This window comes from Natator depressus, chromosome 1, assembly GCF_965152275.1.
Source record: "Natator depressus isolate rNatDep1 chromosome 1, rNatDep2.hap1, whole genome shotgun sequence".
NCBI classification, from domain to species: domain Eukaryota; kingdom Metazoa; phylum Chordata; order Testudines; family Cheloniidae; genus Natator; species Natator depressus.
Genome location: NC_134234.1, coordinates 229,148,289 through 229,171,778, shown reverse-complemented (window position 1 = coordinate 229,171,778; position 23,490 = coordinate 229,148,289). Strand labels below are relative to the sequence as shown.

General features: G+C 42.8%; 1 protein-coding gene across 9 annotated transcripts in view; it reads right to left on the bottom strand.

The window, feature by feature from the left end:
- LMNTD1 (lamin tail domain containing 1) overlaps positions 1 to 23,490 on the bottom strand; it is a 295,666-nt gene that overhangs the window by 41,552 nt on the left and 230,624 nt on the right. For 7 of the 9 annotated variants that reach the window (XM_074937313.1, XM_074937330.1, XM_074937350.1 and 4 more), the window contains 7 exons: positions 22,502 to 22,617; positions 19,562 to 19,752; positions 15,754 to 15,961; positions 9,423 to 9,609; positions 8,281 to 8,400; positions 6,438 to 6,655; positions 5,162 to 5,334 (listed from right to left, as the gene is read on the bottom strand). In XM_074937313.1, the coding sequence (XP_074793414.1) occupies positions 5,162 to 5,334; positions 6,438 to 6,655; positions 8,281 to 8,400; positions 9,423 to 9,609; positions 15,754 to 15,961; positions 19,562 to 19,752; positions 22,502 to 22,617 (1,213 nt within the window). The remainder of the gene's footprint in view (positions 1 to 5,161; positions 5,335 to 6,437; positions 6,656 to 8,280; positions 8,401 to 9,422; positions 9,610 to 15,753; positions 15,962 to 19,561; positions 19,753 to 22,501; positions 22,618 to 23,490) is intronic. The other 2 variants (XM_074937382.1, XM_074937374.1) reach the window with 1 other exon arrangement.

Below are 23,490 nucleotides of genomic sequence, written 5' to 3'. Positions count from 1 at the left end.
TTTATTTAGCTGAAGTTTCAACCTGAATTTTGGGTGTCTCCTCAATCTTTGGTTGAAGGCTGATCTCAGAGCCTGACAATACCCATGCTTTCTCTCCGTAGAATCAGCTTTTTAATGACCCCATGGTTCTGCAAGACATGCCCAACACTTGTAAGTCTGATCGCTTGATGATTTCATAAAGTAGCACTTTCCTTTTATCATCCAAGTGCAGAGTTTTGTAGTCTTTATTTCATAACTCCGTAGTATGCTTTGGTTACAGCTGGCATGTTATATCAGGAGGCAGGAAAATGTGAAATGCCATGAGTAGGGATGGCTTAATATAACAAGTATCAGGTTGCACTTCCAAGTTATCCAAGAGCAGAATTGCTTTTCAGAGGCAAACCTTACACTTGCAAACAGAGTTTCAACAGAGAGATCAACTTGTAAGAGTAGTAAACAGCAATGAGTGTGCCATTTGTTCAGGTCCTCTTCTGATACGTATAGTGGACCAGTCTGTTTCAATATGTTCACGTGAGAGAAGCACTCTCTAGGTCTCTCTGTCAGCAGGAGACAGAGTATGTGAGTGCCAAATCCCAGACTAGTGACAACCTTTTACTAGGTAAGTGACACCAATAAATACCAAGAAGCCTGTTTTATTGTCATTCTAAATTGGCTCATGTGACAGGCCATTATAGACATTCCATTGTCTGGCACAGGCACAGCCTAGCAACCTCATCAGCTGCTCTCATCTGTTTCCTGTACAATTTCAGCCACTTCGTTCCATGTCTTTTTAAGACATGATTGCTGGCTCCTGACCATTCAGCTTCAAGCAAAACTGAAGTGCTTTCTCTTTAAGCACGGGTCCTGAAAGAGCAGCTCCCTTCTTCTCTCTCATCAAAACCAAAGATTAAATCTTTGAATCATTCTCAGGATCATTTACTATTCATAATTTTAAGTTCTTTGATCCTGGGGAGGAATCATAGGGCTAGAACAGAGCTGTGCTGATTTACATCAGCTGAGGATCTGGCCCAAAGTCTCTGCATTTTTTTCTTAATTTATGTATTCTTGAACTTCTTATGCCATATTTAATGTTCAGAATTTTCAGAATTTTTCCAAGGCTTTCCTCTATCTTGAGTTTCCAAGATAGGATCAAAGGACCCTGCTTTTTCTGGCACACCAAGGACACACAAATACAAATGGCTGCAGTCCCTTACAAGCAGTAAGTAATAAACAGACTGGACATTTTAAAAACGGACAGGCTGGCAATTTGCTTGGCAGGCAGGTAGACACACTGGCAGGTCATTAGATAATGAGGTTGAGATAGTGGAGTTTAGAAAATCAGGATTCTATTGCATTTGCAAAATAGCTGTACAGTCCCCCCAGTGCCTATACATGAAACTCCATTCTATAGTGTGCTTCCAGAGTGGCTATTTTTAAATTTATGGGCCTTTGCCCTCCTCAGCACCACAGTGAGATTGTGTGCTTCAGTTCGGGGTGATTGGCTTGAAACAGGGTGGGACAGTTTCTGTGTTTCTTCATCTGAAGAGACAGTTTACGGTTTTGAAGGTTGGAAGTCTGTCCTCAAGGAATTAGAGATGACAAAGAAGGCAGGCTTTCAAAACGCAAGTTAAGGTGCAGAGTGGCTGTCAGTCATATTGAATGATAGCATTTTGGAGAAATTGGGGTGCTGTAATTTGTGACTTGATGCTGACAGGAATGTTTGATTGATCTGGTGTAGTTAGTTGATCTGTCTGAGAAAACAATTAAGTTTCTTCCCCTGTGCTGTTGCCATAATCACTTGTTTAACCTTCACACTGTCATTATATATGCCCCTAGTACAGTTTATTCCAAAAGCGCAACAGTGTGTTTATATAACCTCATTTACAAGGGCACATTTTATCACACAGCCCTGTCTGCCACATGTCAGCATCCTACAATAAATGATATGGGTATGACTCGGCAACCGTTACTCATTTTAACTAGAACTTCCATGGGCAGTCCCACTGACTCCAAAAGTCACTGGGACAGCTCATGAGAGTAAGTGCTCCTCCAAGTGAGTGAGGGGTGGAGAACTGAGCCCTATGTGTTTGTGACAAAAGACAGAAGAGGAAAAATAACAGGGAATAAAAAATGATCCTGCTTCACTGGATAAAGATGAGGGGTGTGGGCAATGCATGGCTCCTTTTTAGAGAAAATGTGTGCAAAATCCTCTCCCTTCCCTCCCTCCCTACCCCTCATTCTCCATTTTCCACTGAATGTTTAAGTAGTGTTTCTCAGCCACTGGAGACGTGAAAAAATTTGGATTGACAAAACTTGTGTTTGGCTGAGACTTCAAAGTGCTTGCTTTTCAATTCATGCCCTGGCTATTTGTAAACCCATTGAAAAGTTCACAGCTTAATATTTTGATTCAGAGCGAAATTCAGAAGCAGCAACAACAAAATAAGGAACCAGTGTGGCACTTTTCTGGGGAACAAGGGAGATACGTTGAACTGTGTGATATAACTGAAATATAAAGAAAGTCCCTTTGGAACTTGTGAGCTGTGTCAGTAGCTGCTTTCCCCTCCCACGGGGGAGGCTGAAGGGAAAGAGGAGACACTTAGTGCATCAAGTGTAGAGGAATATAATTAGGCAGATCAACAATATAAGCAGGAAATACATTACTCATCAGTCACATAAAGCAAGTTAGAGTTGAAGTGACAAAATTTGCAGTTGACAAAATTAATTAGGTGGGTCAATGTTAGAGAAAACTGAGAGGAACTGCAGAAGGAGCTAACAAAGCTAGGTGAATGGACAGCATGATGGCTGATGAAATTTGATGCTGATAAATGAACATTGCAACGAATAACTATTCATATACCTTACTGTATGGTAACTGTACTGTATATTAACCATAACCACTCAGGAACAAGACCTGGATGTCATTGTGGACTGCTCAATGAAACCTCTGTTCCATGTGCAGTGTCAGTCAAAAAGGGAAAATGTTAGGTTGCATAAGAAATAGGATGTAAGACAATACTGAAAATATTATAATGTGTCTGTGCAAATCTATGGTACACCCTTCCCTGGAATACTGTGCTGTTATTATTATTAATATCTCAAAAAGGGTGTAGCAGATATAGAAGTGGTTCAGAGGTTGGTGACAAAAAGTATTAGCTATATGGACAAAACTTCCATGTGAAGAAAGACTGAAAAGACTGTTGAGTTTAGAGAAGGGATGAGGAAGAGGGGACACACTAGATGTATACAAAATAATGAATGGTATATAGAAAGGAAATTTGGCATTCCTTTTTACCCTTCCTCCAAAACAAGGGACTTTCAAGGAAACTGCAAGGCAACAAATTTGAAACTGATAAAAGAAAAGACATTTTTACAGATTATTATTGTATTCCCAGTACAGTAGCATCTAGGACTAGGGTCCCTTTGTACTAGGCATATTACATACATACAATAAAGAGACAGTCCCTGCCTCAAAGAGCTTATGGTTTTTATAAACATAATTAGCCTGTGGAACCCATTGCTAAGATATCATTGAGGCCAAGAGCTTGGCAGGATTTTTTTTAAAAGCACCAGATGTTTATATAATGTATAATGAAAACCTCCAGACTGTAAGCTCTATGGACCAGGGACCATAGTGTTGTTCGTATTTGTTCAGCACCCTACCACAATGGCTTTAAAAATCTCAGGTGAAACCTTCACCACTACCACTGGGAGACTATATTACAGACTACTAGAGCTCATTGGTAAGAAACATTCAGCCTAGAACTTCCTACGCTCAGTTTGGTCCCATTCCTCCTAGTTCTATTATCTGGAACCGTCAGACACTTCTTCTCCCTCCTTGGTGTTTTTATCTTTCCAAACATTTGGCAGTTATATCTGTCCCTTGGTTGTCAAACATATTTACTTCTGTGACAGATATGGGAATTTTCTGCAATATCTTTGGGAGATCTTACTGTATTAATTTTATGTATCACCATGGGCTATGGAGTGTATGTAATTCAATAGGGGAGGCTGCCCACAGCCCTCCAGGAATTAAGAACCGTGGAAATGGGCAGAGTGATTAGGCAAATTCACTCAGGATGCAACAGCTCTGAAGAGGTACCACCACCTGGACAGACCTGAATATACTGATTCAAACTGGATTCTCTAGAGACCAGCAGACAAAGACTCAGGGCCTGCTTTCTGATCCAGCAAATGGACAGGACCATCTGTCCAAGGTAGGCCCAAATCCTTCCTGGGAAGAGTTGGAAGGACTTGACCTATTCATGGGGGTCCTCGTTCTGAGCCAAGGTGGTTATGAACTGTTGTCTGGGGTTTGAATGACTGTTTACCTGCCAGAGCCCTTGTTGGTGCGAGGGGTGATCTCTTGTAACCTAATTAGAATGTATACAGGTTCTTTTGTTTTTAATATCTTTTCTGTGTAATGCTTTTACCTTAAGAATAAATGTGCTTGCTTAGAAAGAGCTGTGTGGTAACTGTGGGCCATTATGCTGTTTATAGCCTCTGAGGAGAAGGCAAGTCAAGTGTGCTGACTAGCTGGGCTGTTCACAGTGCAGCCAGGAAACTGTGCAACCTGGAAAAACCCCAATCAAGAGAGGAGGAGAGAGAAAGGTATGTCTCTACTTAAGAAATGTGATGGCTGGGAGGGGGTTGGGGGGGAGGCCCGGAAGCCTAAGAGTGGATGCCCTTGCTGGACCACAGAGGGGGAAAATACAGATGCAGTTGCCCTGAACTGTGACAACTTCTTAATCTTTCCTCATAAATCAATCTCTTCATACTCTTAATTACTTTGGCGTTCTTGTCTGAATTCCTTCCAGTCTGTCAATAACTTCCTGGGTTTGAAATACCAGAGTTAAACACAGGATACTCACCAATGCCTAATTAACAACTCATAGTCAATACAAGTGTCTCTCTCTCACTGAATCTTGGTATTATGATTTTCTAAAAAAGAGTCAATCCTAACTGGAAACAACCCATATTAAAACCAACAATAATAAACTCATGTAACGCTTATTTTTAAAAACCTATACATGCAGGATAAGTGTATGATATGAGTGATAACACATATACATTACTACTGCAGAACTACTGATCTTTTTCTTCCAGCAAATTTCAAAACATTTCTGCCTATTGAAAACAATATCTTGCATCTTGAACCTTCTACGAGCACTGCTCTCTAACTCACCTGGTGCTGGGTCAGGTTTTGCTGACTGACACCTGGACTGCCTGCATAGACTGCTGCCATCATTGCCCATGGTTAATGGTCTGAGCAGAGAAAAATGAGGATGTGTCGGAGAAGCTGGACTTCGGCACCAAGAATTCTGAGTAGGGAACAGGGTTGCTGGGATCTTTTTTTCTCTGTAAACAGAAATACAAATGATTGTATTCTGTATATTGTATATATCTTAATATATATGTATAGTACACATATATTTTATATAACTTGAATTATAGGTGGAGCAGTAGCAGCACCTATATTAAGGCTAACATTTTATTATAATCCCTTATTTACAGTTGTTTATAATTTTGCCAAACTTTAACCCTTGGGCTGAAATTTTCCATACTGACTCTTTGATTCAGGTTGAATTTCTTTGGAAATTTAAGCAAAACCTGTTCAACCATTTCCAAGAACAAGGCTAGTGAATCCTAGTTAGTTTGGCCAATGTTAACATTTTTTGAATTGTCTTTTGAACAGCTTTAGCCACAGCTTGGAGCAGAAGGTTGAAATTTAGCAGAGGAATACTCCTGGGGGCAGAGAGGGGCCTTTTACTGTCCTCATTAAAAAATCTGACCTGGTTTGGTCAAATTATAAGCCACAGAAAATTGCAATTGGCACATGTAAAGTAGAACACATTTAACCCTTAACCTTTGAATTTCAAAACATTTCAAGTGCATTGCACATGTTCCCATTCTTCAATGAGCATGCTGCAAGGATCTAACAACTAAATCTCTGGAGGTGACATAGACAAAAATTGCCCATGCTGCTTTTCCCCTTCAAAATATCCTGTGGCCTAGATTAAGATGCATTGCACTGGAGCAGGAAACTATGAGTTTTAGATCCACATTTTTCACAAACTAGTGTGAATAATTCTATGAACATCACAACCTTTAGACTATAAGCTCTTTGAGGCAGTGAATGTGTCTTTTCTGCCTGGATGTTGCCTGGCACGCTTTTGTGTGCTCAGTGAGTGAATAATATATAATGAACTCAGGTTTTCTTGCAAAATGTCCCATTACTTCATTGACTGAAACTAGTGCTCTCTCGCACGGAACCTAAAACAAAGTTTGGTTTGGATTTTGTTTGAAGGTTCGGGTCAGTTCTTATTTTATCCTGCCCATTTCACCCATCCTATTAACAACTTTCTTTGCAAGATGCTCATTTTAAAAACTTTCCTTCCACAGCCAGCCCGGAATAGTGCTATATTATAATGACAGAGTACAGTCAATAGATGGATGGTTACCTTTTAATGAAAACCAGTCCTCGTTCCTCTGTTTGACCTTGGACAGCCTCTTCCTGTTCTGTATCAATTATCACAGACTCTGGTTCCTTTTCCCATTCATCTCTTTGCATTTTTGTTGGCATAATTGGCTTTTTGCTGCTCTTAAGGTATTTATCATCTTCTTGCTCTTCCCATCCTTGCTTTCTGTTCCAGTGAATAGGTGTGTACCAAGCAACAGCCTGAAGAAAAAGATGCAACTCATTCAGTTACTTCATTTAACCAGCAAGTTTATTGTTTCTGTTACATAAGGAATAGTGTGTGCGGGGGCGAGAAAAGAGGCAAGGGAAGTAAAGGTTCTAAGATATTTTTGAGCTGACTATATTCAAAGGTGTGCACCGGAGAATAATGGCAAGGCATCAAATCACAGCCATTGATTTGATCTTTAAAATCCATTTTCAGTTCTTAAAATTATAGGCTGGATTCATAATGTAACAGCTTTGCAATTCAACTGCTTGCCTTAAATGAAACAGACCTATTACCAATGCAATGGCAAGTTTGGCCAAACTAAGGAAGAAGAGAGGGGAAAACAGTATAAAAATTTGAATAAAAAACAGCTTGGATCAAGTAAATTAGATTAATACTGTAAAAGGGAGACTGGATAGTTTGGACAGTTTGAGGAAATTGGTCTCCAGGTCACTGGTTCAAGTCTGCCTCAGGCTAGAAATGGCCAAAAAATCATTGCCACTGGATTACTTTTAGGATATGTCTACATAGCACAGTAAAACCTGCGGCTGGCCCATGTCAGCCAACTCGGGCTCACGGGGCTCAGGCTGTGGAGCTGATTCATTGCTGTGTAGACATCTGGGCTCGGGCTGGAGCCTGGGCTCTAAAACCCTGCAGGATGGGAGGGCCCCAGAACCTGGACTCCAGCCTGAGCCTAAGCCCAAGCCCAAAGTCTACATAGCAGTGAAACAGCCCCACAGCTTGAGCCCTGTGAGCCTGAATCAGCAGGCATGAGCCAGCTGTGGGTTTTAGTTTGCTGCTTAGACATACTCTAAGTCTGGTCTCAGTCTCATTTCTAAGTGGACAAAGGTCCACCTCACAAAACCCACCACAACTGCCAATATTGTTGGCAATTGCTAAAGGGTTTGCCCATGGACTGAATAGACATGGATAACTGAACTTCTCACCTCTATGGGGGGCTCTCTAGGTTAAGGAAGAAGCACACTGGCAAGGAGACCTGCAGAAAACTTGCACTGCCGGGGTCCATGTTGTACCTGTTCTATGCATAGTAGACCTTCATACGGCAAGGCTGTCAATCTAGCCCCTTTCTTTAGTCCTCAAGGTCTCAGTAATTAACTCGTAAACTCACACAAGGTTCACAGCCAGGATCTACTCACATTATGTGATTTGCTCAGTTAGGGCTCATGGGCTCAATCCTGCAAAGTCCTCAGTACTGTGGCCCTGATCCAGCTAAGCACTTAAGCTCATTTACCTTTCAGCACCTGAATAGACCCATTACTGTCAACAGGAGCTAGCACTATATAGGCAAGTCCAGACTTCAAAAAGGTATGGAGAGGGGTGACACTGGGGGAAAGCATTTGTCCAGTCCCACTTGCAAAGCGCAAGTATTCGATGTTACATATTCAACGTACCCGGAACGTTGGGTTTGTTAAGCTTCAAGACTCACATACCAGTATACCTGCCACTTTCTTGGGTTATTTGCTTGCCAAAACTTTGCATGTCATTGCTGCTCTTTACAATTATCCATACATCCGGCCATCCTTTTAAGAAGGATGAGTAGAAGAATTTAGCAATTCTATTAATTACATGACAAACAGCTCATAAGAATCAGAACGCTTACTTGACCATTAGGTTCACAAAGAATGGTAGTGCACTCTGGGCCTGTTTTAAACCTATCTTGCTCCTTCCAAAGGAAATCTGATGGAGGTTTATGAAGCACTTTAGCATCTGCTGTCCATACCTGCAACAATCCAAAGGAAGTAGTCAGATATAGAGAGGATGGTCCTCAGTAAGAAGCAGCAGGTTTCCCTCTCTCAAGGCTTTTATCCATGAAATCAAAGCCAAAGGGACTGCATTTCAACATCTGTAGCAATGGCTTGGTTATACTTATTATCATCAAGACCTGCTCTAGTGGATTAATCGAGATAAATATGAGGGCATATTTTTCAGGCACTAACCTTAAGTTTGGGGGAAGGGGGTGTTAGCCGATATTGCTGAGGGTCAGATTAACCTCAATAGGAGGTTTCTTTTTATTTATGCTGGGTATTTTAACGGGCCTGCAACATAGGCCTTTACAATCCCAGTCCACGATTGATTTTGGAGCCTCCCAGTGTGGGAACAGGCAGTTCCAGTTGGGCAACAGTAATTTTTTCTCCTTTCATGTTATACAGAAGATGTTAACAACATCATGCTCTGCAAACTGGATGCAATTATCCCACTATCTGTGGCCTTGATCACAATTGTAGCAGCAACGGGAACCACGATGTAAACATTTTTCTCGTGTCAAATGATCCTAATTTACTTTTGCTAGCAGCATTTCTAAAGGATTGACCTTCAGATCCACGGTTTCAGTTCAGATCAATCTCTTTGTACTGGAAATTATGTTGCAGTATGGAGAGATCTTACAGAAGCAATGCTTAGAGGGGAGAATGGGAAATGGGGAAAATTCTTTATGATATCAGGCCAGAATCTTCAAACTTTCTACAGAATTTTGAAAGTTGGGCTCCTTAATCCACATTTAGGCACCTAAATAAAAGTGCCCTGATTTTCAAAGGTGCTGAGCTCTTGCAGCTCCCGTTGAGTTCAGTGGGATTTATGAGTGCTCAGACTTCTGAAAGTATGGATTTATGAGCCTGACTTCAAGCATTTTAAGTTTGAAATTTTGACCTTGCATTACAGTGATGAAGAGCAACTGAGTTACAGAATATAAACTCTTAGCTATCCCCTCCGAGTTCATTTGGCATATTCCTCTTCTGTACTCACGGTTACAGTAGAATTGGCCTTCATTCTGATCCTTGGTGGGAATCTGAATAGAGTTACTGGATGGCCGCTGACATTTTGCTGGAGTGTATACTCCCCAATGCCCTCCTCTTTATCAGGGGAACAGTTAAGGATCTTCACAAAATGACCACCTGAATGAACTTCTGCAATTTTTAAGTTGCCAATAGCACTAAATAATAAAAGTAGAATCAAAGGTTTAAAAGCATTTCACAAATGAAATACACATGCCTTTAACTATAACAGCCTGCCCTCATGTCTGCATAATAAACATACTGTATGCAGACTATTTACAATAGTAATAATCTGCACTTTACACAGACCCTTTCATCTGAAAGACTCAGTGTGCTTTACATATATCAACACAAACTAGCTATCTTACATATTTTTGGCCCCACATTACCATTGGAAATTAATTGGTACTTTTTTAAAAAAATCATCATCATCTCAGTTTGCTATTTGTATTTTCTAAATGTATTTAGGTTAACATTTTTAAGGCTGACCACACAATCTGGCCATTAGAATTCATGGGAGTTGTGTGGCTAAATCCCCTTGTCAGTTTTGAAAATCTCAGTCATTGACTTCATCTATATATTTTCTCCCTCCTTTCTTGATTTCCGCCTGTCCCTCATTTTCATTTTCCTTTTCCTTTGTGGAGGAAAGGGAAGCTGATATTATTAACCAATATCTAAGAGACACCACGTTAAAACAATTAAGACCTACTCTCTCTTTCGTTTCAGAAACATAGAAAACAAGGGTCTGTGATTTATCTGCAGAAAGCAGAGGAACTCCTTGAGTGAGCAGAGGAACCCTTTATCTTCAGCAAGCACTGGAAAACAAATTTATCTCTGGAGCGTTCCTCTTCTAAGCAACTCACACATGTCAAGAAAGCTCTTTCTAAAATGCAGTTATGGACTATAATGCTCGTTAGTTGTCTTATCAGACAAGTTGTGAAAGAAGTCCAAGGAATCATCCACTTTTCCATCCGACATACACCGTGATTTAGTTAATTGTTTAGCCTTTGTTGTAATGTCTTGTCAGTGTCTCCTGTCTGTGTAATGTCTTTGCCCTGGCTATGCATGCCTTCTTCTGTTTTGCTGATAAGTTTAATATGTAGGTGTTTGTGCCTGTATTCAAGCCTGGCACTACAGCACAGATAGACATGGGTCTGTGTAAGGTGGCAAAATAATAACTGATGAGTGGCAAAAACCACTCACCCGCCCACCCAAAAATTCATTCATGCTGCACAGTAGGGAGTCATGCTTTCACATGACAGCGAGGCTGCCTGCAGTCTGCAGCACCTAGTGACAGATACGAAAGGGGCGGGGGAGCTGTCCATGATCTCCCCCAACAGGAATTAAGAATACATGCTTACTGATCGCAATACTGTGCTATGCAGCATGTAGGAAACCCTCCCTTCCTCTCCCTTTGCTGCATCTTTGGGCCCTCTGTTGAGTCCCTTCTCTCTCTGGGCAGAGAACAAGCATACAAGTCTGTTTGCTCCTCCCATCAACAGAGGGAGTCCTTTAGGGAGCTTCCCATGGAAAAAAGGGCCTGATTCTCTACGGTACCTTGCACAGTGAAACATGATTTAAACTGACGCAAAGCGGGTGTAAAATGCTGTCCTTCTGGTCTGGTATCATTTATCATCATTATTTATTTGTATTACCGTAGTGCCTAGGAGCCCTAATCATGGACCACTGTGGTAAGTGCTGTACAAGCACAGAATGAGAAGATGTTCCCTGTGTTCTCACACTTGGCACAGGCGTAGATGACAACAAGTTGTGTGGCAAAAAAGACTTCAGTTGCAGCATGAGGATAAGAAGGATACGCCATATTGCTTCCCCATGAGAAAATTTGCTAGAAGTGCCTCCCATTCCATCAAAGAGAGGCTGCTACTGGAGGAAACCTGGGCCATGTGAAGAAACAAGAGAAAATCCTGGATACCAGGACATATGGGGTAGCAAAAAAAGGAGTTTTGAGCAGGCCAGTGGCAGTGCCCGGTAGGTGCTTGAGGAAGACTTGTTTCTAGACAAGACTTGAATCTGGACTTGGAGGTATAGGAAGGGTAAATGGGATAGGGGTGGGGTCAGAATCTGATGGGGGCCTTTCTGACACAAGAATGATGAAAAACGAAGAAGCGAGGGATAGGAAATGGGACTGTTGGGTGGTATGCCAGTACAAAGCTTCCAGCTCACTGGAGAATCTGGCCTTGTATTTTTAACTTAACAGTGTCCCTTTAATAGAAAACATCCTACCTTTTTCTAAGCCCAGAAGTCTTAACTTTTGAAAGGAAAGGTTTATGTTGGTACAATTACTATGACAGGAGAAATATAGGATGAAAGGTTTATTTAAATGGATGCAAATGAAGGCCTATACATTTATTTGCCAGGGGATTTAGCTCTAGGTCTGGGACGGAGCAGAAATGGACTTGGGGAGGGGGGTATAAATATTGAAATTTGTCTAGGATTGCAAAATACCCTGTACATATTAGTGTCAGATATGCATCTGAGATATAAAGTTTGGATACAGATCCAAATTGTTTTAAAGTTTAGCGGATTGGCGATCTGGATTTGGTTTAGTTCAGCCCTAATTAGTGTATGCAGATGTACTTACTGCAAAATAGATATTGATGATTTACATTGTTTAGAGTGCTTCAACTCCATTTTTCTTACATTCAATAAAACACACAAAAACCTACTTGATTTAGAGGTAAGGTTGCTCAAGCGTGAACAGCAAGGAAAAAGTTAAAATCACATCCAACACAATCCCAGTCTCCAAACATTAGCCCACTATTGTCATTATACTCTAGCACTTTTGGTTCAACAATACTACCACCTTAGCTGCATACATGAAAAAAAAAAAAAGGGAAATCTCACTGCAGGGCACAACCTCAACTCCCACCTTCCACCGCTCCATTATTTAATAATTTAGTAATGATTGCAACCGTACAATTGCAATCTTAGCATTGACGCATACCACACAGCAAATGAATTTAAAGTGAATTAAAAATTATAAAATCACACTGCTGATTAAAATATCTTAGTTTATCAAAAACAAAAACTTCTACCAAATTTCTGTGTACTAAATAATGTTACTGACATTGTGACTTCCATCAAAAAATATACACTACTAAACACAGCTATACAGAAATACTATTGAAATGTGTATACGCCACATTTCATGTCTATTCATAATATGTTATATAATACAATTATAAATCAACAGGCTGGAATTATGATTGTGCATATGATTGTGCGTAATTTCATTGGATGGGAACATCAAATTGCTAGGAACATAGGATTGGTAGGGACTTCTTGGGTCACCAAGTCTAGTCCCCTGCTAGCGCAGGCAGCCCCATTGTATAGGTGGGCACTGAGAGGGAGTATATTTTTAAAATTTCATGTGGGTGTGTTCAAAAGGGTCTTTGTGTGCTGTTGCAGTTGAGTGTCATGATGGTCGGTAATTAATCAACTGAGAATTTTTAAAAAATTGCCTATTTCATGCATTAAACAATTTTAACCACACACAAAGCAAACTGTCACCACATTTTACTCTTTATCTTTTACAGTTAGCAGAGCTAATGATTTCTCTTGCTTTCTGTGTGAGACGAGATGTGACAATCCCCCACTGGAAAATAGTTCTCACAATACAAGGAAATTCATGAAGGAGAAGGTAATCGCTTATCTTTCTGTGTTTAGCTAGACTTATCCTGCCTATGCCCAGTCAAACAGTAGACATATCTCAGGATTTGGAAATGCTGTAGAATTCTGGAAACAATTTCAGCTTTCTAACTGGCTTTCAAAGCTATTTTTTCATAGCTATACATGTAATGTCCTGAATTACACTGGTCTAGTGATAGAAACACAAGCAGTTAAGTGTCATGGATTTATGAAGACCTTATCTGCTAGAGAAATGTCTATAAAATCGAAATCATTATAAAATTAACGAGTAAGGGAAAGCAGCAGGTAACATAGATTTGGAATTGAATAAAGCATTTGTTATAGAATCTTCTCAGAGTATTAGTTCCTATTGTCTTGGGTATAAATACTGTCACGTGAACTGGCTGAGAGACTGTAAACAAATAATAATGGTAAACCATGAGGAAGTGTCTTGCATGTTTGTGTGTGTGTGTGGAGGTCCCCTACAGGATGGTGTCAGGTCCCATCTCATGGAACATGTTCACTTATGATTGGGAAGAGGAAGTAGAAGAGCTGGGTAATCAAATATGCAGATAATGCTAAATTGGGCGGAGAGGCGCGATAGGAGGAGAAGAGCAGGGACAGAGAAACAACACAAAGGGGGGAAATAATCAAAAGCATAAAATGCAGTGGCAGGGAAAAGCCTGGAAAGCAGTAGTGCTGAAAGGTTAGAAAACAGACAGTCACTGTGACACTGTAGGGGACAAACAAAAGCTGTTCCAATTGTGGCTGCATATGCAAAGTAAGGAGCAGGGAGGTAATAGATTCTCTTTGGACAGTTCTGTGGAGGAACCACCTGCAATATGGATCCTGATTCTCCTCTCACGTACACTAGTGTAACTCCACGGACTAGAAAGAAGTTGCTCGTGATTTATGTTGGTGGAAGTGAGATCAGAATCAGGTGCACTGTGTTCATTTCTGGGCACTTAGTTAGCAGAAAAATATCGACATTTTGGAAAGAATTCTAGAAAGGTTCCAAACAATGGATTCAGGGGCTGGCGGGATTGAGTTCTGAGAGAAGATTAAAGAGTTAAATACATATGGTTTAGCTAGTGAATCACCAAGGGGACAGGGAGACATGGTAAGAGAGCAGATATGCTTGAGGGCTGGGAATTAAAAGAAGGCAGAAGAATTACTTAGGTTGGTACAAGGGGGTTCAACTAAAAGCAATGGGATGACATTAAAAAAGGGAAAATTTAGGCTGAATATCAGGAAAAGCTTCCTAACATTAAGATGTCTGGGCCTTAAACATGATCTGTACTGAACAAAGCACTAGAAAATATACTGTACGGGACAATCCACATGGGTATGGGATGCACTGGACCTAATGGGGCAGATCCTCAGCTGGTGTCACTTATCCTAACTCCATTGCAGCTGATGAGCTGTGACAATTTACACCAACTGAAGATCTGGCCCAATAGGTCTTTCCCATCTCTAATATCTAAGATTTTAAATTAGAGATGGAAGGAAGATATACTGGGATAAAGAGTTTATCCCTCGGGCCAATATATTTTATGATATAGCTCTCAGTAGGTTAGAATAAATTTGGACTAGCCTTGGCTAACCATCTAGGGCTCAGTTCATACCCTGGGTTACTTCAGGTTCTGCTGGTCCAACCCAAAACTATGGGATCCCCCTCAAGCCACCTGCAACCCCAGCTCCACTTATGGGCCTGGAGCTATGAAAAATGAGCAGGTCAAGCCCAAGAGAGAGTGGGGCCAAACCAGCCAGGAGATGCAGAATTTTATTTCCTTTTCTGGGCAGCCTCCTAGAAGGGCCTCTCTAGAGCACTAACCAGAGTTTATTAGTGACCCTCCTGCAACAAAACTCTGAAAGAAGGATGGTGAATATAATTGCTGTACTCTCCCAACATCAGGGCTGTAAAGTAGGCAGATAGGCCTAGTGGTTAGCATAGGGCCTGGTCCCCACACCAGCCAGAACCAGAAGGTCAGGTGATGAGGTCAGGAATCACGAGTAAGATACGAGAAATCAGGCTGGGTCAAGAAACCAGGAGGTCAGGACCAGGACTCAAGAGCAGGCAGCACTGGCTGAGTAGTCCAAAGCAGGGTGAAGCCCAGTTGTACAGATGACTTCCTGTTCCTCCTGGCTTAAGTAGGGGGAGTGAGACAATCAGGAGCTCTGGTATTTCACCAATCAGGACCCGTGGTGGAGCCTCCTATTTGAGCTAGGTTTCAAGGAGTCCTGATTCTAGCTGATGCCAGTAAACCACTGGGTGGAGTGGTGGAGAGTGATGACCCCCTAGGAGCCCTGCAGACGTGGTTTCAAAACCTGTAGGTCATGATAGTTAAGGTGAATTCCACCTCTGGGGCAGCTGCCTGTGAAGGACTCAGTCTGACCTCTACAATTTTGGTGACTTATCTTAAGCAAACCTTCAAACCTTTGACATTCTCCTATGTCTTGTGGATAATTGCTTGGCCTTTCACCAAGTGCTGTCTTACCTAATGGAGATATTACAGAGGGCTGTAAAGGCACACCATCTCTGCCCTTCAGAAATAAATTGTAGGGAAGTTCCCCATAAAAACACAATTACAGAGTCTTACTGCTAAAACAAATGAAGTCTTTAGACATCTGATGGCTTAACGCTGCACCTGTACCTGGATGCAGAAGAGGTGTAGTCTTCAGCTGCTGACGGTGTCCTTCCCAGTCTCTCCAAGGACCCGGGATGCTGGACATTCCTCTTTGAGTCAGTAAACAAAGAGCTGAAATAGTCCTGACCTTGTCCTAATGTGTTCGTATCAAGGCTGAGGGAACTAGACCTAGAACGGGACCACTTCGGTGACTCGGTATTAGTGCTGCCCTGAGCTGTTGAACAAGCAAGAGAGACAGACAACGAGTGATGTAAAAGATACAAAACAACAAAATAAAAAAGAACCCAATATTTTTCATCATTTATTTTTGTAACAAAAATTGCATAATCTCATTTCCTTCCTCTCCCTTGAGTTGTTAATGTAAAACGGTGCTCAGTGAACCCTTCTCAGGAAGCTTTAAACCTATGGCTATAAAATGGAACACAGCTGGCAAAGTGAATATTTTGTTAGTGACATGTCAATTTATTACCTTGGTGGAATTACGTTGGGTAGCTAAAGAACAATAAATTATGCTGCTGGCAGTATAAGTGTCATCCTGCAATTTCAGTGCTGCTATAAGGTGTAGCATCAGCTGTGAGTTGGGACTGAACATACTGAGCCTCTCTTCCACTTACAGGATGAATGTGAAAATACCCTCTCCTCCTCTTTGGACTTTTCGCTGTCTGTGCAAAAGATCGCAAAACATGTGTCCATGCACCACCTGGGCACCCCCACTCTCACTGAGACTGTAGGATCCGGAGCAGGGGAGAAGTGAATGCTGCTGGTGAACCCCTCTCTCACAAAGAGATCCCCTGGTCTCCCACTGAAGTCTCATCAGAAATCAGCTTCCCCCAGATCCTGTCAGTGCTTGTGACTCAGTCCTGCTTTTCAGCCCTCCCAGAGTTCTGGATCCCAAAGAGATGGGCTGGGGATGCCATGCCAGGTGGACTATCCCTATGCAGATCCTAGCCTGTGCTGAGCAGCCTCAACTCTCATTGTTTTCCATGGGAGTTAAAGTACCTGACAGGAGGTGCTCTGTACTCATAGGATCTGTCCCTTAGATGGCTAAAAGTCAAACCCTTCTTGATTTGGCAACATTACTGTGTCAGCAAGAGTAATAACGTTGCATGAATTAGCTTTCCCATTGTACTAGGAATGCTGGCTCCAATCAGGCATGCTGATTTGCTTTTTCCAATGGGATTTTCTGATTGTAAAAACAAGATGTTTGAGTTTCTATTTTTCCATCTTACAGTGCATTATACCAAAGCAGTGACACAGGGCAGGCCCCCATTTCAATATCTTGTTTGTAGTTCCCGCCCTTGAGACTCTCTGTGGTAGAGTTCAAATGAAACAGCAGTTCCAGTCGTTGGGCAATGAAACAGGGTCTCCTTGTCTTGGCAAGTGAAGAATTACTTGCAGCCAAATGTAATAACATCTGAGTAATAAGGAGGGTAAAAGCTACAGCACAGTGGCCTAAACAGAAAGCCATGGCAGGTGTGCAGCTTAACTGAGCGTGAATTTTGCAGAGGCTGAGTCTAACTAGGAGGCACAAAAGAATGAATGGTGTTCAGGGATTTGCTGGAGAAGAAATGGGGCAACGGCCCATGAGCTCCATAATCAGGAAGCTAGATGAGTTGTTGGACTCTGTTGCTCTGTGCACGCTAGAATCTCTGTTAGATCAAATATTCAGAGCAGCAGCAGAACGGGCCGCAGCAGAATGAGCAGACTGTGTTGAAGCTGGCTTTTAGTGATGTGTTAATAAGTTAGTTTGTTTCTTGGATCACATTGGTGGTGGCTTTTTCTGTGTTACTGAATACTGTGGGCAAAGGCTGGGGTTTTAAAAGGGGCCTAAGGGAGTTAGGCACCCAAATCCCACTGAAATCAATGGGATTCTTAGCCTAAAGTGAGGCACGTAGCCACAAGCCCTAAGTGTGAGAGGATGCAGAGTTGCACCCTCCCTGAGGACAATGAGGGACACTGCCCCAGAGGCAGACACAGTCTTCCCCCATGCTGCACTCTCTGAACAGGGATGCATCGTTTGAATCAACTATTAGGCGGACATAGACTGCTTTCCCCAGCACGCTGGCTCCGCTCTGTAGCCTAGTGTGGTGGCTGGGCTGGATCACAGCCTTGGGTCTTCCCTACCCACTCTCACCTCCCTGGGGGCAACAAGAATAAGCATAGCTGGGACCACTATTATGGACTTCTCTTGAGCAGCCACCTTAGTGGAGGGAGGCTTCTTGTGCTTCCCTTGACCCTCAGTGTGGCTGAGCAAGGGCAGCACACAATCTGACTTTATGTAAAATGTTGCAGTTCATGTAACAATGCATGCAGCTCGCAAATACACCCAGAAGGTGGAAGATCTGGAATCGATATTTAAGTCGTGGGGTGGCCAGTCCAGAACAGACAAGGAGTTATAACTAGAGCTGGTCCAGAATTTTTCATCAAACATTTTTTTCCACAGAAAATTTTGAAGTTGCTGAAACTTTTTATTTTTTTCATTGGGAAAAATCAAAGCAATTTTTTTTGTGTTGCAGGTCAACCCAAATTGAAACATTTTGGATTGCCGCACTGAATCAAAACGTTTCATTTCAGGTCAGTTTGACATTAATCTGCATCTGCCGAAACTGCCACAGTACCCCAAGGGAGTTGTAGTTTGGGTGCCTCATACCCCCATTTTTTCTTATGGGCTAGGCTCCCTGGTTGGATTACATCTCCCTTGATGCACAGCTGTCTCCCCTCTTGCTGAACGGTCACCAGGCATCATGAGAGTCCTACAATCACCATGCATCATGGGAGATGTAGTCTGGCTGGGGACTCTGATCCATAGAGGACAGTGGGAACATTAGGCACCTGAACCACAACTCCCAGGAGGCACTGTGGCATCTCCGCCAGATGCAGTTCAATGTCAAACCAAGCCAAACAAAAACATTTTGATTCAGTTCGACAAACCAAAAGGAAATGTTTAGATTCAGGACTGTCAAAACATTTCAGTGAAAATGAAACATCTTAACATTTACAGAATTGGTTGTTCCATGAAAAACTTCAGTATTTCAACTTCTTGTCCCAATTTAGGCTTAAAACTGTGTCAAAATATCAGAATTTCCCCACTGGATAGAAATTCCAATTTTTGACCAGCTCTAGTTATAACTGCATTCACAGAGCCATGCTATTACCCTACACTTGCAGGACTATATTACAGTTCCCTTAACATGATTGTAACATGGCTTGTTCTAGTCACCACAGGTAAAAACAAAGAGTGCGATAACATGTCTGGGAACAACTATGTTGTAACTGGATTCCCAAATATGGTTCTAACTGCAGTGCAGAGAGAACATCTGTTGTAATAAAAACCAGGGTTGCCTATGCCTAACCTGCCTTTTCTGGACAAGCCACCTCTTCTTGAATGAATTCTTTCAAGGGTATAGCACAATTCTCTTTGCATTGTTATAACACAACTTGTTCTAGTTTACACAGGCAAAACTAAACCATGTAATAATGTAAACCACAAATATTCTGTAATTTGGAAATAATTGTATTGAAATGGCAGGGAAAAAAGGGACCCAGCTCAGATAAAATAGTAATACTCTCCACAATTTCAAGATGCCACCAGCCACCCCTGTAATCAAAACCAGTTGATTAATCCCACCCACAGCAGGGATACACGTTGCTTAGTTTGAAAGTTCTAATAGCTGCAGTGTATGTAAGGAAATCACTCCAACCACAGTAAGAAATCATCATGGGGCACAGCTGAAATATTGGTGAATAGGAGCATATAAAGTGCTGCAATCTTCTGTCCTAAATATGAGTTATAGAAGAGTTTTTGAGGGCTTACCTAAAACTCTCTTTTGTGTAGTCGGATCTGCTCTGGTGGATTTGGCCAGTCTGGGTGCTGCAGAAGCAGGCTTAAGTGATTGTGGTGAGAGTACATTCTCTGAAGGTTGGGGTGATGCATCTGTGATGGAATTTGAGGTAACAGGGGAGTGACCAGAGTTAGGTGCCAAATGGAAATGGGTTGCCTCCGTTCTGTATTAAAAACAGTGAAATTACATTCATTCACAATGGGTCCATGAAATCCACATTCACTGCTCAGGGCCAGTGTATATATTGTACAACCTCACTTACTTCCAGGGGGCTGGATGGGAAGTAAAGTAGGGCAGAATCTGGTAGAGGTACAAGATCAATATCAACCAACAGAATAACATCCAGCCTGGTCCTCCTTTCAAGATGATTACTACTTGCTGATTATTGTTACAATTATTTCTTGACTTTTATTATCCTCTTTAATGTTGCATAAATTATCCAAAACATCCAGGAAGCACAACCCTCCCATTCAGGGCAATATGCTCATACATCTGACATATCTAGTACACCTTGGGGCCAATTTTGCTGTCACAACCTGACACAGTTCCACTCTCTGGATGGACACCAGTGTGTTGTAATGGGATCCAACCACTGGGTCCTACGTGATGCTAAGCTCCTGGGGTCTGGGTAGTGTGCCTAGTTCTGGGTCTCTCAGGCATACTGCCAGGTGCAGAGTGTGTGTCTGACACCCTTCTTGGGCAGCAGTACCCCGGGGTCCTCCTGCCTCGACCCTAGAACTACTTCCACAGCCCTCCTGAGCCCCAAGTCACTTAGGATATCTCTACACTGCAATAAAAAACACTGCAATGAGTCTCAGAGCCCAGGTCAATTGACTTTGGCTCATAGCGTTTTGTCTGAGGGGCTAAAAATTGTAATGTAGACATTGAGACTTGGGCTGGACCCCAGGTTCTGAGACCCAGGCCCCTCACCAGTTTCAGAGCCCGGGCTCCAGTCCAAGCCCAAACATCTACACTGCAATTTTTAACCCCACAATCCTTCTTATTCTGCTAGCTAGTAAAGAAACCGCTGTGGCAGTGAATACTATCCACAGGGCTGAGACATTACAGTATTAGGCTTAGAACCATATAATGGAATCCTCTGTCCAGACAAAGCTTCTCTGGTTTTACTACTGGATTAAGTGGGAGGATATTAAAATATCCATCATGCTCCATCAGCGCTTAAGATGTAGAATGTGCTGACCGACTCTACTATAGTATACTCTAAATCAGGGGAGGGCAAACTTTTTGGCCTGAGGGCCACACCGGGTTTCGGAAATTGTATAGTTAGAGCGTGGCCTGGCCCCCACCCCCACCCGCCCCCACCCCCTGCTTCTCGCCCCCTGACGGCCGCCCCCCCCGCCCCCGGGACTCCTGCCCCATCCAACACCCCCTGCTCCCTGTCCCCTGATCACCCCGGAACCCCCGTCCCTGACTGCCCCCCGCCACCCCATCCAATCCCTCCTCTCATTCCTGAGGGCCCCTCTGGGACCCCTGCCCCATCCAACCACCCCCTCTCTCTGTCCCCTGACCGCCCCTGGATCCCCTACCTGCCCCCCACTGCCCCATCCAACCATCCCTTCTCCCTGTCCCCTGACTGCCCCTTGCCACCCCATCCACCCCCCGCCTCCTTCCTGACTACCCCCCTGGAACCCCTGCCCCCATTCAACCCCCCTGTTCCCTGCCCTCTGACCACCCCAACCCCTATCCACACCCCCACCCCCTGACCACCACCCCGAACTCCCCTTCCCTCTATCCAACCCCCTCTCCTCCCCCCGCCCCCGGCTCCCTTACCGTGCTGCCTGGAGCACCGGTGACTGGCGGCGCTCCAGCCGTGCCACCCGGCTGGAGCCAGCCACGCAGCACAGAGCACTGGGTCAGGCCGGGCTCTGCAGCTGCGCTGCCCCAGGAGCTCGCAGCCCCGCCACCCAGAGCATGGCGCCGGCGATGCAGTGAGCTGAGGCTGCAGGGGAGGGGGAACAGCAGGGGAGGGGCTGTGGGTAGCCTCCTGTGCTAGGAGCTCAGGGGCTGGGCAAGAGAGTCCTGTGGGCTGCCGTAGTTTGCCCACCTCTGCTCTAAATAAACAAACAGCACGCTGGGACCAAAGTAATCTGTCAGGCAGCCAAGATGTGTATTGTTCGGAATTTTTCATTACTCCTCCCCAAAAGAGAAGAGTTATTGAGGAAACACCTGCAGCCTGACGTTTTCTTAACTGAGAAAGAAGGGGGAAACTGAGGCAGCAGCAAGGCCTAAAGTCAGACTGGGTAAGCCCTGCTACAGGACTGAAATCAAATTTTTGGATCTGGCCAGTCCAGAAGTTTGGGGAATGTTTAGATCCAGATGCAAAGTCTGTCTCACAGGCTCATATGTACTCTTGAAATAAAAATGCACCAAAGGTAACCAAAAGTAGATAGAAAAGGAGTAGTACTTGTGGCACCTTAGAGACTAACCAATGTATTTGAGCATAAGCTTTCGTGAGCTACAGCTCACTTCATCGGATGCAAAAGTAGATAGTAACTGATGTCCAGATCCTCAAAGCTAGGAGGCTTAGGCAAAATATAAGTGACAGAGATAAGTTTTAGAGAAGTTAATCAAGGGACATGTGTGCATTTACACTCCTACACTTCTAGTGGTTCCTCATATAACAATGTAAACAAGTGCTATATCATCTGGCATTTCTTTAAATAAATGGTGTCACTACAACTATGCCATTCTGTCCCCTGAGAATTCAGCCTCTGATATCTGCGGCACTTTTATGAAGGACTAAGAGCTATGATGATGGTCATGCTCTTTGGTTACCATACAAGTCACTAAAACCTGGGGCTGCAGTTACAAAGAAGGTTTAAAAAGTTTTGTTCAACAAAACTGGAGTATATGTAGTCATTAAATAGCCCTTGCTTAGTTAATGTTCCTACCCTTTTTCTCCTCCAAACGTGCTTTTAAGTGAACTGATCTCATTTTGCAGGGAAAGATTTTTCTCCTCAACAGCCTCCAGTGCTTTCATCTTGGCTAGAAGAAGATCTTGTAATTCCTGAGAAAGTAAAAGCAGGAAATCAGGCAGTGAATATATTTGAAGTTGGTGGTTCTGTTATATAGATATATAATAGCCCTCACATATGAAATCATAAATATCTTAAATGTATCCTAACACAATACGATCCTTATATTTAGCCTTCCAACCTAAAGGATCCCCAAATGTTTTACAAACATAGCTATCTGATCTACATTTATAAATTGTACACAAGGATGCCTTTCTCTACCACTGAAATGAAATACTTAATGGGGTGGTTCATTTACTCATTAAGTCCTAAATTCAGCCGTTCGCAATCGGTCTCCAAAGCATTAGTGTTCATTACTTAGATTCTATTTAATTTTGCATTTTAAGTAGCGGCTAGATCATTTTATAATCAATAACAACAGCTGTAGTTAAACATGATGCATGAAAGGTAAAAGTATCATATTTCAGAGTATAAGCTGATTACTTCAGCAGTCAGGAGGGAAGTACTTACACACACACACACAAAGTTAGCAGTGTGTACATTTAAAAAAAAAACCTTCCAAAATAAAACTCACCATTGCACATACAATTTGCCCCATGGGGAGAGGATGAGGGAACAAACCAGAGGGGACAGAGGTTAGACACATCACTAGGGGCCACCAAATGAAATTAATGGATAGCAGGTTTAAAACAAATAAAAGGAAGTTCTTCTTCACTCAGTGCACAGTCAACCTGTGGAACTCCTCGCCTGAGGACGTTGTGAAGGCTACGACTATAGCAGGGTTTAAAAGAGAACTGGATAAATTCATGGAGGTTAAGTCCATTAATGGCTATTAGCCACGATGGGTAAGGAATGGTGTCCCTAGCCTCTGTTTGTCAGAGGGTGGAGATGGATGGCAGGAGAGA